This window comes from Syngnathoides biaculeatus, chromosome 14 (assembly GCF_019802595.1).
Source record: "Syngnathoides biaculeatus isolate LvHL_M chromosome 14, ASM1980259v1, whole genome shotgun sequence".
NCBI classification, from domain to species: domain Eukaryota; kingdom Metazoa; phylum Chordata; class Actinopteri; order Syngnathiformes; family Syngnathidae; genus Syngnathoides; species Syngnathoides biaculeatus.
The window spans coordinates 18,432,833-18,449,953 of record NC_084653.1 but is presented as its reverse complement, the minus strand read 5'-3'; the positions used below and the strand labels follow the sequence as shown (position 1 = coordinate 18,449,953).

Here is a 17,121-nt window from a genome sequence, read left to right as displayed (position 1 = left end):
GCTAATGGGAAATCACACATCTGAATCTTCAACACTCCCTTAACAAGTTCCATGCCTGGGGGCAAAGACAAATATTTTAGTCGAAATTGAATGACATGGCTTCGTTTTGGCTGTACTCACTTTGACTGTCCGAAAGCTGGTGGCGTCATCCAGCCCGTTTACCACTGCGGAATCAAGGCTCAAGTAGTTGTACTTGCTGAAGTCCCGGTCCAGTTTCAGTTTCTCTGATAGACAAATCATGGGCATAAATTACAACAGTCATTGGGCTCGATGTCATTAATACATATTATTGGGGGATACAGTACTAGACCCAGTGGTTTGTAATTAGTATGATGTAATAGTGTGTCGAGATAATCATATCATCTTGGACACTAGTCGAATTCAATAAAAAGCCTTAACTCTCATTGTACAGAGTAAAACAACCCCCCCCCCAAAAAAAAAAAAAAAAAAAAAAAAACAGCATTTCAACGTGCAAGACATTTATTTCGTTGCCATGCAAACTTAATATTGACAAACGGGACAGATTATTTGAACTGGGGCAATTTTTCAAGCAGCTGGGAACAAGACATGAAATTCAAGGCTGACGGGTAGAAAAAGCTGACTTGAATAAAATCCTCAGATGCATTCCGTCAAGAAATTACTTGACACGCTCAAGATATGAACTGGTGATATGGGTGAATTTTCAGTCCATGTACACAGACTGAAATTTACTCAAAAAGGGGAAAACCGCCATGTTTAAACCCCACTACGCACAGCAAAGAAATTGATTTGATGAGTTGGAGCACACGTTAGAATTCATCAGTGGCTGTGCAAACTATAACTGCATCAAGTCTTCTCTGATGTGTATGCTTTGGAGTCAACGGCCATTATGTTCTTATCCTGTGTGCAGGACATAAAAACAATGCTCTCTATCTGCGGAAAAGCAAATACAAGGAACAGGTTTCACAGCCTTCCTTTGTTCTCTGTAGTGTTTGTTAACCAGGAAGATGGTGCCATTAATGCGTCAACAATGTGTTTGTCCAGCTGCCCTATGCTTGTGAAGGCTCACGCCACAGGTTGGTGAATTGAACTCAATTACTTTGTCCCCCACCCCCTGCAAAAAAATAAATTTAAAAAAAAAAAAAAAAAAAAAAAAAAAAAAAAAATGGGATTCATGACCTAGTATTAAGGACACATGGTTGCAATCTGACAACCAAATTGAATTTATGAAAAGAGGAAACTGAAAATGCAGAGTACTCTGAAAATAACATCTGTGTAGCTTGGGCTTCATTTAAGACATATTAATCATTTTCTGTGTATTGTTGTGCATATTGCTATTCATGAGCGGTCCTTAACTCATTCACTGACAAATGTTTTCAAAGCAGTTCTCCATTTCGTCAGCCAGTTTAGAGCATTTTTCTTTCAACAGAATAAAAATTGAATACAAAACATCACGTAGAACAGTAACTTTGAAGCCAGTATTTTTTGCTTTTATGACACCTCCATCTTTAAAACACATACATGGCTGTAAGGGAAAAATAATCATTTAGATACACAACTAAGAAACACGCCAAGACTGATGTTGACTCACCGGATAGCTCGACTTTGACTTTTTTTTTTTCTTTTCTCACATTCATGAAACACTTTCTATTACCTACCACGACACATCCTCTATTTATTGTACCATACATTTACAGCACTGTACATACTCTGAGTGCGAGATGCCTCAACTTGTCTGATTTCTGCATTGGCATTTCTTTCCCTTCACAGTTGAAAATGGGAACCAGAGATTCATGACCTCAATCGTTATCCTCTACTCAATAGCTGTGCTCATATCAAATCCAAAGTGATAAAACACCTCACTCCACAGGGCTCAGTTAGTTATGGCAGTTATTTACAAACCTGAATTCCGTAAACCCGCTGGACGAGTCCCTCTTCCATGAATACCCGTTGAAAAACGTATCCACAAATATATGATTGGATTTCAGTTGATGAATTTATATGTCCATTGAAGTGAATTATACCAAATAAATACTTAATTACTCCAAGCATACTCCAATTAAATATGCAGTTTACTTAAAACCTACCGAGTGTGTCATCAGAAGCTCCAGACAAAAGCTGATAAAAGATGTGAAAGTTCCTCTCTCCTCTTGGCTGTTTTACCACACGGGACTTCTCCAGCAAGTCTAAAAACGCAAAAGAACAACACAAAGACACAATGTTGGTTTAAAAAAAAAAAAAAAAGTACCAATAGCAGCTTAACATCACTTATATTTCACCAGGCCATCTTAATAAATACACGGTCAACTAGCCCGAGGTGCACCTTCTCCACCCTCCCCTCAAGTAGTATTACAGCAGAGAGGCCGGGACCTTTATTTTTGCGGTACTGTAAGAGATCAACATTTCTGCTTTTATTTCCAATACATTAGAAAGGTTTTGGGTGTACTATACTGTACAGATTCATTTAAAACCATGTTGTCTAGTTGTTTTAGCCACCAAGTCAATGCTTATAATTTTTTTCCAGTTTACATGCCCACTTCAAGATATGTGTAAGAAAGATGTCTGGCATTAGCAGTCAATTTAGTTCCCAGCTACGTGTGAACAGTAAATGATTAAAAGAAAAAAATAATCTGCTCACCGAATTAGAGTGAGCATGACTTAATTAAAGACTATCTACAGAGACGGGCAGATCCCCTGGATGATGACGGCATGCCCTCCCTCTGGGGAGAAATGAGCCAAATGTATATTAAAGTAATTTTTAGCAGCCTCCCTGACCCTGATGTGATGTTTGCTGTACTCTATTTTAATAAAAATGAGGCGTATATTTTGAGATACATTTTGTGACTACAAAGATACTCTTTGGTGACTCAACTGCCCAACAAGTAGACGTGGCAGTCTTGCTTGATGGCAAAGCTGGCGGGCTCCAAGAAGGTTGGGTTTGAGTTGGTGTTGTGTAGTGCATGTAGGAAGTCAACAATTGGATGTCCGTACAGAATGTCAATGAGGTAGCGAGCGCATTACAATCAGAGTGAATTTTGAAATGATGTGACGAATTCAGTGTCACTAATAATAAGAGGGTGATATTCTTGCAATCCCTTGTTTTGGTCCTCTAGTGGGAACTTCAAGTAGGGAGAGATTTGTATCCATAAGGAATGGCCCCTTGATTAGGGATAGTGAGGAGGGACACAGCTCAGGAGCTTGTAGTTTCTGTAGTTTAACACATGAAACATCCTGAAAGGTTGTACACCATTTTTAAATTAGGGTTTTGCTCTCTCTTAGTGAAAGAGAGAAAAATAAACAGTGTTGAGGTAAAGAAAATAAATTGATCATTCCTATAATTTGAGGGGAAGCACACAATCTCAAAAAGCCCATCTCTGTTTTATTTTACTCACCCCGACTGCATAGCAACTGGATGTCCACATTATTCTGATCCCCGCCATATATAATTCAGCCACATTTTAACCTCACAGACTATAATTAAGTGAAATAGTAGGATTAAGCAAGGGTTAATTGGTTGTGCCTCCAGAGAGAATTGCAGGCATGTCAAAATCAACACACTAAATCCAACCGTTACACATCGTCTTTGTTTAAATTTTTTAATGTATGCATATTTGCATATGCATTCTCACATGTACAGTATACAAATAGTCAAAAGATAAGTGGGCATCTGATCGAGCATCTGTAGCGGCAGTCAATCATTCAAAATAATAAAAAAAAAAAAAAACAGTTATTCAGCAGATTCATTAACTCAGCAGATCACATCTGTCATCTGTGCACCTTCCCTCATGATACATTCTCTGGGTGGAGCAACCCTTAAATTTGTGCTCTGTCAAATGTGTCAAATCTGGTAGCGCGAGAGTTTTGCTATCGATTTAAGCACCAGTAGCCTTCTACACTTCAAAGGCTGTTGTAAGTCGAATACCCCATGAAGGTGAAACATTATATGCTACCTTTTGAGTTACAGTGGGTAGGTTAAGTATTCAGAGCCCCTTAAATTTTTCAGTTGTATTGGAGTCATTTGCTAAAATAATTTAAGTGAACTTTTTTGCACATTAATAAACACACAGTGGCTCATATTGACAGAAAAAAAGATATTGCTGACATTATTGCAAATTTATGAAAAAAAAAAAAAAAAAGACGACTTAACCTAGGAACTGTCCATTTCCTATGATCACCATTGACGTGGTTCCACACCTTCAGTGGAGTCCACCTATGTTTGATTGTACTGAATGGACTTGATTAGGTGACCCACACCCTTATCTATATCGGAGTAAATGAGAATCACGAGGACAATGGAACTCAGACAATTAAGTTTTGGTCAAAGTTACCAAAACAAATAAATAAAATAAAATACAATACAATTCTGCTACATTTAAGGTTCCTCGGAGCATACTTGCCTCCATAGCCCTTAAAGTGAAGGGACAACTAGAACCCTTCCTAGAGCTGGCCCTCGGGCCAAACTGAGCAATCGGGGAGAAAAGAAGATCACTGTGCCTGAGTGCCCCAGATGCTGTTGGGAAATAGGAGAAACTTCTAGAAAGTCAAAAATCACTGCAGCCCTCCACCCTTCGGGCTTTATGGCACAGTGGGCTGATGGAAGCCTCTATTCATTGAAGACACATGAAAGCCTGAATGGAGTTTGCCAAAAACAGACTTGAAGGATTCAAAAATGGTGAGATATGCATCTATGACATTGCCTTAAGAAAATTCCACTGTCTAGGAATGACCACCTGTGTTACACTTCAATGAACATGCCTCTTTATTCATTGAACACACTTGAGCAGGTTACACACAGTGGCTGTGTCAGAAGAAGTGTCAGAAATTATTACAGGAGATTCAGCGTACCTTTAAGGAGTGTAAGTCAGGTTTACATATAAAAAAAAAAAAAAAAAGACTTGCATGAACAAGAGGATATGACTCTTGTTCCACAAAACACGTACCAAAATGTACAGAACCTTGGCGCACAACCCAAGGTACAGACAGAACCATGGGTTACTTCTACAATCCATATTATTTATCATGACTGCCATTTTGATGTCAAAACGAGCTCTTGAAATACAGAGTACCCAAACTGACTCATCATGTAGGTGGGCACAGTGAGGACAGATGCAATGCAAGCACTGCAGTCATACACTGTAGCACCCACGGACCATGAATCACAGAGCTCAAGCACTTTGAGTATTGTACAGCTTTTAGTGAGTGGCTGGCAGTCGTGATACAGAAGTGTGAAGAAAGAACCACTCCACATTGATCAGAATTGAGCTAAAATGTTATTTCATTGCTTCCATTCAAACCATTCTAACATCTTAAAACAAGGGACCAGTTTTGTATTTTTTTTTCCATTTTGTTTTATGACTGGTGGTTAGAAAACAAACGAGGAGACAGAATTAGAATGACCTGATACATCACTTCTAATTAAAAAAAAAAAAAAAAATACAAATTGACCCTGCCAGGCATCAGGTCAGCCTGCTGTGTCTGAAGAAGTCACGCCAGTGGCTCTTACTCACACTCACTGTTTTGCGCTGGAATTAACTTGAGCCAACAAAAAGTCACTTGTGCCTCAAACATAAGCGACTCTCGTTGTTTTCTGTGACCTCTGGCGAGGAATCCAGCATAGACAAAACAATATGAACACAGGCAAGATAAAAGCAAAACAGACAAGAACTGAATAGGGGGGAGTATGTTGTATGTGGGAGGAGGGGGGGGGGGGGTTTGATCAGTCTAGATATTGGCTTCAGCAGGGGGCATTTGTGGCAAGACGAATGTCTGAATAGTTTCATGAAAGAATGCACAGTAGTTTCAATGAACTCTTGGCCTCTTATTCTTCACATGGCATGTATATTACAATTTATTTCTTTGCAAATAATAACAAATTTAAAAGTATCATGTCAAGCAACATTTAACAGGAGGTTACTCACAGTTGCTGATGACTCCACCGAGAGGATCTCCTTTGAAGTCAAACTCAATGTCCATGTATTTTCCCTGATGGTCAGAGAACAGCAGTTAGAAAAACTACAGTATATGCCTCTTGTGTACTAAGCACTTAAGACCTCCAATCCCACCCATTTGCTTTGCCATAAATAGCAATAAAAATGCTATTTCAGGTCCCTTTTTTCTCTCTGTTTAAAACAAAGTTAAACAGGTGGGTCTATGACATAATACATGGTGGCCATAACTGTCCAAGCTCAGCTCATGTGTTCAAACAATCCAAAGAAAACCCACTACATTCAGGAAAATGGGGAAAAAAATGGTTTCATCTATGGGTGTCTGATGGTTTCGTATCCAGTAGGATGTCATCACGACCTTGTCTGAAGGTTTATGCCACGGTTACCTAAATATAAACAGATCAGGGCCATAATCCTTTATAATACTCCTGGATAGAACTCTGGCTTAAGTCTACACTGGCATAAATTCAACAGTACTATGGAGATTAGTTATTAAACATGACATGACAAAAAAAAAAAAAAAAAAAAAAAAAGACAGGGAATGGGGAAAGTCCAAGTTCCATGAATACTTAATGAACACCGTTTTCAAAACTTCAGGAGGAAAAGTACACCAACTACTACTGTCTGAGTAATTCATGTGCTAAATAAAAAAAAGTAGTGGGCTTGCCTAATAGTGGGTAAAAATACCATGCTTACATCCAAAAAACCTTAATGAGCTGTGAAACATTTTATATTCACCAAGAATTTATAGAAATAGTGTACACACAGACCATCTCAAACTTCAATTCAAATTTCCAGTTCTGCTGCTTGTGAGAAACATAGGGGAGAGTGTTTAGTCCAAAACAAACTATATGGGAAACAATTCCCAGGACAAATGGTTCTCACCATGAAGACTGCTTGCTACTGACATGCATACAACAATACACACAATGTTCTTCACTACATGTCTTCACACATTTCAAGACTGATTAAGACACAGTAATTGGGGATGGAGCTTCAACAACCATACAGGGAGTAATATCTAAATGATCATAATTGCACAGTATAGCACACACACACGCATCCCGCAAAAAAATCTGGTTCCTATAAGCCTAGTCATTATAAACAGGTGCAAATGTGAAATTCCGTTGACATACAGTACACAAATGGCAGTTGAAGGAACACTTTGTACAAAATAATAGGAATGGAAGCACATTAAAAGTTAGTAGATGAAGGTTCAGTTTTTTTTTTTTTTTTTTTTTAAATGCCAGATTTATGCACAGATTTCACCAAGAAACAGCTCTAAATGGTAAAAGTCTTATCGAAATTCCTCTTTCGCTCAGACATTCCAATGAGCCCAGCTGGAAAACTGACAGCCAATCAGCGTTTGCCACGCCTGCAGTGCTTGCTCTAACCCCTCCGCCTCCCATTGCTCATGGATACGTTTCACCAAACAGAGAACGTCCACTATCTGGCAATTTGTGGCAGATTTTTGTGAAAAATAATTACAAATAGACAACAAAAAATATCATAATGTACAATGTTCAAGCCTGTGCGTTCGAGCCAGAATACACACAGGCGAAATTTAACGTGTTGGAGAGGGGGCGTGGCACTGATGACGAACAATAATCCCATTATATGGACTGCGGAGATTTGATTGATGCTTTTCATGGCCAAACGTTTTTTACCCCAAGATCTACTTTTTAAGGAGCCAGTCTTTCACGATCGACTGGCGGCGGCACCGGGGTGTGTGTGTAGGGGAGACTGTGCACGCGCGCATCACCGGGGACGTGTTGTGTGCTAAGAGCCAATAAAGAGAGTACACCAGCGAATCGCAGCTCCATGTTATTACTCCTCCCAACATTTTATTAGATTGATTATTGAAGAAATTTGTTACTTGTAAGGGCACTTACAAATCTGGAAGAGTTGTCATTCCTCACTGTCTTGGCATTTCCGAAGGCTGAAAAATAGGAAAACCAAAGTGGTGTGATAGTGATGCTAATGAAATAAAAATACTGTCAAACACATACACAGAAGAAGAAAATTTAGTCTAAAGCATATTAATGATTACTCAACACTGAGTCAGAGACCTGCGAGATGTCAATCAGTTAACGACAACAACAGCCATTTGAACAGATGAGGCCCCATAAGTCTTTATGGATTAAGTAAAGCACTAAGATTTTCTTGTCTTTGACAGAGCTGAACCTTGTTGTCAAGCCACATTCAGGTCTAAATGCTGTACTTCAATAAGCAAACTTAAATAAAATAAAAATCAGTAAACATTCTAACAATTCATATCCTTCACAAGAATGTAGTATTACTTGGCTAACTAATCCTTTCGATGTTCAGTTATCCATAACCATAACAACAATTCTTCTTTATAGGTATAATTAAAGCATGAAATACATCTTTTAATGTGATAGGTGCCAGAGAGCAATTAAGACAAAATACCACAGAAAAACAGTGCGCCCAAATAAATGTTAGCAAGACATGAACGTTGAGTAAAAAGTAAAGAATATTCAGAATGAGGCGCAGAGCACATAGATGCATTGTGTGAAGCCGGATAACTGTACTCCCTCTCTCCCTGTGTAGCATTAAGCAGGAGCTAAACTCTTGCAGATGTGCAGCAACAAAAACACGAGCCTGCAGCCTCATCCTTCATGGGCATTTCCTGTACACTGCCCCCCACGGAAAATACCGCTGTCCATGTTTCAGCTCTAGTTGTTGGAATGAGACGGTTTTAATACACTACTAACATTGTCAAAATTCAAGCACATTTTACTCCCTTCATTTTCACCCCGCTGCATAGATGCAATTACAAGCAATACATATGTCGCCTATCTGGCTTAATGCAGAAAAAACATGTGCACATTGACAAATTGTTTACGCCACTATTTTCTGTAGTTCAATCTGCTCAACTAATAGCACTATGGATTCCAATCTGAGCATTCTCATGAACAGGTTCTGCTGCTTTGAATTAGAAAATTATAAGGAGAAAAAAAAAAAAGATGCAATACGAAAGTTATTCAAATCCAACGTGTTTTTACACACTCTACACTTACCCGCCATTTAAATTCAGCATGTTTTGTGGGGACATCTGTACTCATTTCCGGCCTACAAGCTGCAAATTTTTTTCCACACGCTTTCAGCCCTGCGGTTTATGTGGTGATGCGGCTAATTTGTGCATTTTTTCTAACGGCCGCACGGGAGCACTCGAGCAGAAAAGGTTAAGAGTGAGACCGAAATATATGTGCCAAGGAAGTGACTTTTACTTCTGTTAGTGCTGCGCTAGTGTTAGCACTGTGCTAGCTTGTTGTTGCTGTGTTACAGGAGTGTCTAAGTTTTTTTTACCAGTAAGTTTTTTTTTTTTTTTTTTTTTAAACCGGCCCTGTCAGTGCCGTGCTAGCGGTTGGTTTAGCACCTCGCTACCGTTAGGGCCACACTAACATTAGCACCACACTTGTGTGAGCGCCGCGCTAGCATTAAACTCTCTGTGCAACGTATTTGTAAATATCTCGTGTTTCAATGTGGGTTTCAAAGTGGGCACTTGCAGTTTTTACACAGCTGCAGAGTATGTATGTACCAGATGGTATTTCCTTTACAAATGCACTTGGTTAGGCTTATAACAAGGTGTGCTTGTAGGCCGGGAATTACGGTAATCTGTCCACTGTGATCGTGCGGTGTGTAGTTTGGCGAATAAACAGTTCAACCAAATGTCAATGTATGATTCCTTCAAGCTGGTTTTTTTTCCCCTTGTTAATACTCCCAGTTAAAAATTCCAGTAAAACTATAAAGAGACTTACACATTGTATATTTAAGCAAACAGACAGCCTCGTCTCATAAAATCTGCTCACTTAATTTTTTCTATGGAGTGTGTTCCTCAGCAGTGAGCAGGTGTGTTGTGGATGAAAATATAAAATACATAAACAGGGCATATTTAAAGTTTGAGGAAAAAAGGGCTTATTTGTGAAACACTTGATTTGAAACAGACAGTCCATGACAGAGCTTGTAGGTCACTACTTCACTCACCTTCCAGTACAGGATTGGACTGCAATAGCTGTTCCTTGACCTTATTCACCTCCTGGCCCTTCCCACACACCGCTGCCACATATGACATCACCAGCTTACTGGCCTCTGGAACAACACATATAAATATCAAGTCCACTCTGTCACAAGATGTGATTTATCCTCCAATCTCATCCCTCCCCAAAAAAAAAAAACAAAAACCCTTTTACCTCATCCCCTCCAGCACTCATTCGGGTTTGTATATCAATCAGAACAAATGTAGTGAAACAGTAGCAAAGCCAGAATATACGCACAAAAACCCCAAAAATATATATATATATTTATTGCACTATAATTGCATCATGTCATCAAAACTACTGGTCCCAATGAGACAACACGACAGTTTAAAAAAAATGATTGAAACAAGAGAGGTGACTGTGGACGAGAAAAACAACAAGCTCAAATAGGATATTCTACTGTGGCAAACTATTGGACTAGTTTGTCATCAAGATCATCTACCCTACCCAGGGAGAGGACAGTGACCCAAAAGTGATGATGTGAGTAATGTGCCAGGAAGGGACAGATAGGGAAGGAGCTTGACATCAGCTGCTGGTAGAGATCACTAATCACCCTGGCAGGACGTCAAATGCTGAGCCCGGCTCGGGGGAGGATAGTGGGCAAATAGTGTATGCAGCAGCCAACCAGAGAAATGACAATCATCATCACCCGCTTTCAAAGTAATGCAGGACATGCTGCCGTGATTTGCATTGTTTTAAGTTAACAACTTCCCCAGATATTGCCCTGCAGAAATGCATTTGTTACACGTTATTGTCCAATAATATTTACATGCAGCAGAAGCATGAGTAAACACCAAGCAGGACATCAGAATCGATGACCCAAATTTATGGCATGCCCATTTTTAATGGCCTTGTTCCACTACAAAGCTTCAGGGGCGATGAGATTACTAAAATCCACATTTATCGCCTCGATTTAGCTGGCCACGATTTTAGCATCTTATTGAAAAGAGTCATGACATCATGAAAAACACTATTTTCTGTCTTAGGCTTCACTTACCGTCACATCACAGGGACCCTGGAAGGTATGACTGCAATATGACTGGTGTTGATTATCAAATTATAACAATTGATACATTTATTTTTTTTTGTGTGCATACCATGACCCAGTCCATCTATCTGTCTATAACATCCTTTTTATTTAACCAAAAGAACACTGTATTTTGCCTGCCTTTTAATTTCAATTGACATGCACATATTTGATACCTACTTGCAGAGATTGTTTTGTATTTCATGTCCCAACACGTAGTTTCCCTGCAATGCAAATTTGATCTAACTAGAGACAGTGGCCTCCCGCATAGCAGCCATTACAACCTACAGTGTTTAGCAGATTTTTACTATGACTCGGAAAGATCTTTGCTGAGCATCCCAAACAAGACAAGCTGCTACGATAAGGAACATTTTTCCCCCTCCAGGCATGTAACCAACATTTTCTGGCCTACTTTGATTTAAGATACTGTTTTGGGATATTTATATATATTTTTTGACTCATGAAAAATCAAGACCCGGATGATCTGTGATTGCACTCAGCATATCCAAACTACTGAACCAATAAAAAAAAGATACAATATTTGTGAAATACAAGTGTGCTTGACATGCCAGCAGAGAAACCAATTTAAAGAAAAAAAAGTCAAAGAATGCAGAGAAAAACTGATACAACGGTAAGTAAAATTAATATACAGTAGTCATCAAATACAAATTATTTCTTACCAGTTTTCCCCGCCCCGCTCTCCCCTGTAATGAGAATACACTGGTCCTTGTCCTGGTCTCTGAGCGACCGGTAGGCCTCATCTGCCAAAGCATAACTGGGGGGCAGAAATGATAATCTCATTAGGGTTACCTGCGTAATATGGTATTTGTGTCTATAAACAAAAACACTAAATCCAATTACAAGTAATACAAAAGCGATGCGACTCAAGATGAAATACACCATGTGTCAACCTAGTGTTATAATTGTAATAATTTTGCCATTCATTAAAATTTTCTGGCAAAGCGAAGGGTGAAAGAGAATCAGAAATGTCACGGTACTGTGTCGGGCTGAATGGCCTCAAACCTAATTTGTAGCATGTGAGTGTATTGAAAAATTGGGTCGCATCTGTAAAGACAGACAAAGACTAGGAGCTTTATTTAGCTACAGAACCACCATTTAAGGTTTAGCACAAGATGACCATTCACTTTTTGATCTTGAAAATTAAGCATGGTTACTAATGGTGCGGTCAGCAGAACAGAAATTAAGTCAAACATAAATGCTTTTATTGTTAAAAAGAAATGCACTTGGATTTTATCAAGGTTTTGATGATACATTGACAGATTAAAATCGTATCCCAGTAGAGAACATACTAAGACAAGCAATTTATTTTTCAATTGCCACCCTTTACCACACACAATGTAATGGATTTTTGTTCCAGTGTTTTATTTCACAAATCAAGATCAACATTCATCCCCCGCCCCTCTCAGTAGCGCTCTACTGCGACAAACCATGTTTTCAAGCATTCAACATGTGACAATTTATCTGCAAGAATGTGTGGTAACATTAAATGTGCCCACTGTAATATACATTTTGTTTGGAAATGGAATTAGGATGAATTTTATATGATAATATTGTTCTTCGTGATACTCAAAATTCAAAGCCAACAACACTTACATTCTGTTTGGGTCAGACAGCTTGTGGTGGAATGGGAGAATGTCTAAATTAGATACAGAGGTTTAGCTACCATATATTTTGCGTAGTTTACACTAACTTGCTGGCTTGGGTCATTCTTCACAGATGGGAAATTTTGAGTCAGCGCTATGTATTATACCTAAACGTATGATTATAACATGACTAATTACTAAAAAGAAGTCATGACATCATCGGCAATAGGCAGAGACTGATAGCTGATGAAAATATTCCAGGGAATAGTAAAACCTCCACCTAATGGCTATTGAGGTTCCATGACATCACAAATCTTAAAACAGTACAACATTCCATCTGCAGCAAGGTCTGAGCCAACCTTGGTCACATTCACTAATGTAGCAATCCTCAAGTTTAAGGATATACATCAATCAGTGGTGACTCAAATTGTGATTTGAGTTGCTGGAATAGTGATTAATCAGATTTTTCAGACTTGAATCAAGGCAAATTTTAGAACTGCTGCTATGTTGCATTTAATTCAAAATTAAAAATATTTCAAACCATTTTAGCGTGTCATTTAGCTCAACGTCACTGACTTACTGTGCAATTTCTGCGCTTCTCTGGGATGAATCAAGAGAAATTTTAGAACTGCTGCTATGTTGCATTTAATTCAAAATTTAAAATATTTCAAACCATTTCAGCCTGTCGTTTAGCCCAAAGTCACTGACTTACTGTGCAATTTCTGCGCTTGTGGAATGTTGGCCTTGGTGGCAACAAAGATTAGGTCTTAAGATCACCACCGCAACGATGAGCTTTACAGAATTAGGTATCCAATAACTGAACCTGAACAGCTGCAGGGATATTCATGGTGTCGTCAATTAAACAAGTAAAAGGCCTTTGCAAGGGAAAGAATTTGTTGCAGAGTAAAAGGGAAAGTTCATCCAACAGAGCGCGGCAGATTATGCTAACCAGTAAACCAGGTAGCTGGCAGCTGGTTCGAGACAAGAATTTAATGACGCTGACAAGCCCGAAAAAAAAAAATGTACCAGCGTAATCTCTGTCCTGTTCAATAGATAGTTTTCAAATAATCAAATTGTATTTTTTATATGTTCCACTATTGCATGTCCTTGTTTCAGAATACTGTAGTGCAAGAAGGATTTGGAAGTAATTTCTGTCAAAACAAATAAAATAAGTGATTTAGAGGGGAAGTCCAAGCCCATCTCAAAGTGACCAAAAAGTTTGCCACCCAACATAATTGGTTATTAGCTGAGAATACGTCGGAAAGTTCATTATTGCCAGCTAAATTTACCATGGGAAACGCTTAAAAAAATACATCAAATCTAACAAAAAAGCCAGTGTCGAGAATGTTGAAAGTAAAAGTTGGAAAAAAAAATGTTTGGGAACCTCTCAATCAAAAGTTTTTTTCCAAGATGAAGTCGCATATAAAAACTGATTCACTGAGATTACCAAGCAAGCAAAATTTAGGTTATGCAAACCGAAATCCCTTTTTCTCGGCTCATCTATTTGCAGTTTTCCAAAACTTTCCACAAGACATTAGCCCACAACTCAAAAGGGCAGCAGCAGATGTTTTCTTTGTGAAAACCCTTCTGTCGCCTGAGTTGAGCCTGACAATGAACAAATCATCATGCAATTATACTCCCCAAGGGGAGAACTGTGGGCCAAAGGGGTGAGGGTACCAGAGGAAAAAATGGGTGGGAGGTTTCTTGCCAGGGACTTTTCCAAGTGAGTTACAGCCAGACAAGATTACATGAATACTGGAGTTTAGCTGAGCTTCCATCACAGTTTAACTAATACATGAACTCAACCATTGTTTTGTTCCAGCTAACCAGTACATGCAAAGGGAAAGGATTCATCTTATTGGCCTAAATATGTCAACCTCCATTACGCCATTTGTCGTGCTCGTTGGTCTACCAGCCAGACAGGGTAGTCGTTCAAGTCAATCCCTTGACATAAAAACTACTCAATACCTTGGGTGGGGGAGAAAAGGTAGAAATGAGGAATATTGATTCCACTATGAGAGAAATATATGTTGTCAAACATGCCATTTTAAACATTACAAAGCGCCATGGCCGGCATCAAACAGAAGCGAACAAGGCACCCACTTATCCATCTCATAAGTGTGTATAACTGGGAATGTCGAGTTGAGCCAGTGCCCAGTCCCAAGACCATAAGTTGTGCTTGGCACTTTCCCTTCACATCAGACTTTGGGCTATAATTTGGATTTACACGTGGCAGTGGTGAATAAAAACCACAACAGCATGACATCAGCGATTGAAAATAGTTCAGTCAGTTCTCAGCTAAACTTCGGTCTCAGGGATGTGAAGGGTCTGCTAAATGTCCTTTGATGAATAATTCTGCATCTTTTGTTTTAACATTCTGGATGTTTTACCAAGATTAAAGTACATCTTTTCTAATACACACAACCAGACTAATGCAAAGACAAAAATCCAAATTATACGATATGAAGAGCACATTTGTGCTGCCATTTAATTTAGAAATATACCTTTTCCAGTCCCCAAAATTGATAACCAGAGCTCTGGACTTTGCTATATTCAGCAGTTTCTATTTAAAGTCGGGCTCAGAAGAGCAGCCTGTGATCTCAGAGTGATCAGGCTTCCCTGTGAGCAGGAAATCCGCCTGCAACAGCCAAGGAAACAATTCCTTCCGAAAGACCAGGTGGATGAGGACGCTAATCTAACCAAGCCTAAAACACACACCCACGGATAAGCACAGATATACATCCATTAAGAGGCTATGGGTAAACCAGGCAGTGTGGGTGGCCTGGCAGTGCACATCTACACAAGAGAGTCTGGGTTATAACAGATGTGGCCCACATGTGAGTGGTTATGACACTGTACTGCTGTAAAACAGGTAAGAAAGAACAGGTTACAGAACAGCGTAAAGAGGCACATCAGGAATATCTCTATCTTTAATTAAAAATTAAATGAGGTGAGCCCAGTGCCTAAAATCCTATATTTTCTGTGTGTGGTAACACTAACATAGATTGGTCAATACATTAAATGTTGGGAGAAAATAGAATTTACTTGAATGTAGACCAATTTTGCAGACCAAAAAGCTTTAGTTAAAATATTACCAAGTACAATGCATGTGTGTGTCCGAGTCATGAGATTTTATGAGTAATAAATGGTGCAGCACGTAATATATGAATTTGGAGGCCGGTGGGTGATACATAGCCACAGCCAGAAAAATGGAAATGGAGGATAAAGACATCATTTTAGGATCCAAAAAGCAGCAGGCTTGTCAGTTTGGGGAAATTCTTCTATAGATGCTTCTCTCAATGTCTTATTCTGTTCCTAAAGCAATGTTTTTGGTGACTAGTCATGATGCAAAGATATACTGTATTGAGGCTTTTCATGCAGTTGATGCTTTTTTCAGCAGCTTTATAGTTTAAAGTTCAAAAAAGAGACCTATTTAGTATGTACCACCTCTATGACTGCCAGTTACAGAACATATTGCAAAGACCCCAGGTGGCGTAATTAAGTAAAATTAAGTCAAACTTGATCATTTCCTCAGGCACACCTGAAGACCGCTCACAGCACACAAATGTGCCCCACCCAGCACACTGATTGACAATCACTGATTTAGACTTCCCACAGTGCTTACTTTGTGATGCAACAGCAAGAAACAAGGACCTTATTTCGTAATGTAAGAACTCAAAAGAAAGATTTTGTTCGGATAATATTTCTTTTTGATAAGCACAGGCATTGGGCATTAGCTGATGCAAGCTGAACGGCAACACAATAGTCGACAGTAAGACCAGTTTAGTGCCAGACTCCATTACGTCTCTACATCTGGTCCCTCTGTGAGTCTGGACAAAATAGACGTTTCTACACATGGCCACATTTCCACAGGCTATTGAATCCTCTTCACATTAAGCACTCCCAAATCCATTTAACAGCTTGTTTGAGTTAATTTAACCAATCACATGCTACCCAACCATGAGTCTGCACGGGCTGTTCTGACTGCAGCAGTCTATTGTATCGGGTTTTTTTTTTTTTTTTTTAATTCCAGGTGGATTTCAAAAGTCAACACTCAAAAATAGAGAACAACCCTTGGAGTCAAGTGAGAGTGTGTCTAACTCTCCCAAATAATCGTAAAATGTGTGAGTAGAAAAGGTCTTGGGAAAAAAAAAAAAAAAAAAAAAAACAGAACCAGTCATTCGGCCTGCATAACAGGTACGACTACAGAATGCCGAATTGATATCCCTTAATTTTTGTCATTGTGGAAGTTTTGAATATATAGAAAATCTGAGTCTTCTTTGAGTGAGAACCTCCAGTAATATTGATAACAGGAGAAAAAAAAAGTGAAAATAAATAGTTTTGTAAGGTAATTGAGACAACTAAATCAATTGAAAACAAACAAAAAAATGTAAATTTAAGTCTGTAATTAGTTATAATGACTATTGTGTGTTGCTTTCTGGTCTTCCCATTCCAAGTACTAAAAGTTTGCAGTTGTACAAAATCCTGGAACAAGACAGAACCAA

At 38.9% G+C, this 17,121-nt stretch overlaps 1 protein-coding gene across 5 annotated transcripts in view; it reads right to left on the bottom strand.

The window, feature by feature from the left end:
- Positions 1-17,121, bottom strand: part of myo1b (myosin IB) — a 55,301-nt gene that overhangs the window by 22,368 nt on the left and 15,812 nt on the right. For all 5 annotated transcript variants that reach the window (XM_061841303.1, XM_061841304.1, XM_061841306.1 and 2 more), the window contains 6 exons: positions 11,693-11,787; positions 9,933-10,037; positions 7,817-7,863; positions 5,898-5,961; positions 2,067-2,165; positions 121-224 (listed from right to left, as the gene is read on the bottom strand). In XM_061841303.1, the coding sequence (XP_061697287.1) occupies positions 121-224; positions 2,067-2,165; positions 5,898-5,961; positions 7,817-7,863; positions 9,933-10,037; positions 11,693-11,787 (514 nt within the window). The remainder of the gene's footprint in view (positions 1-120; positions 225-2,066; positions 2,166-5,897; positions 5,962-7,816; positions 7,864-9,932; positions 10,038-11,692; positions 11,788-17,121) is intronic.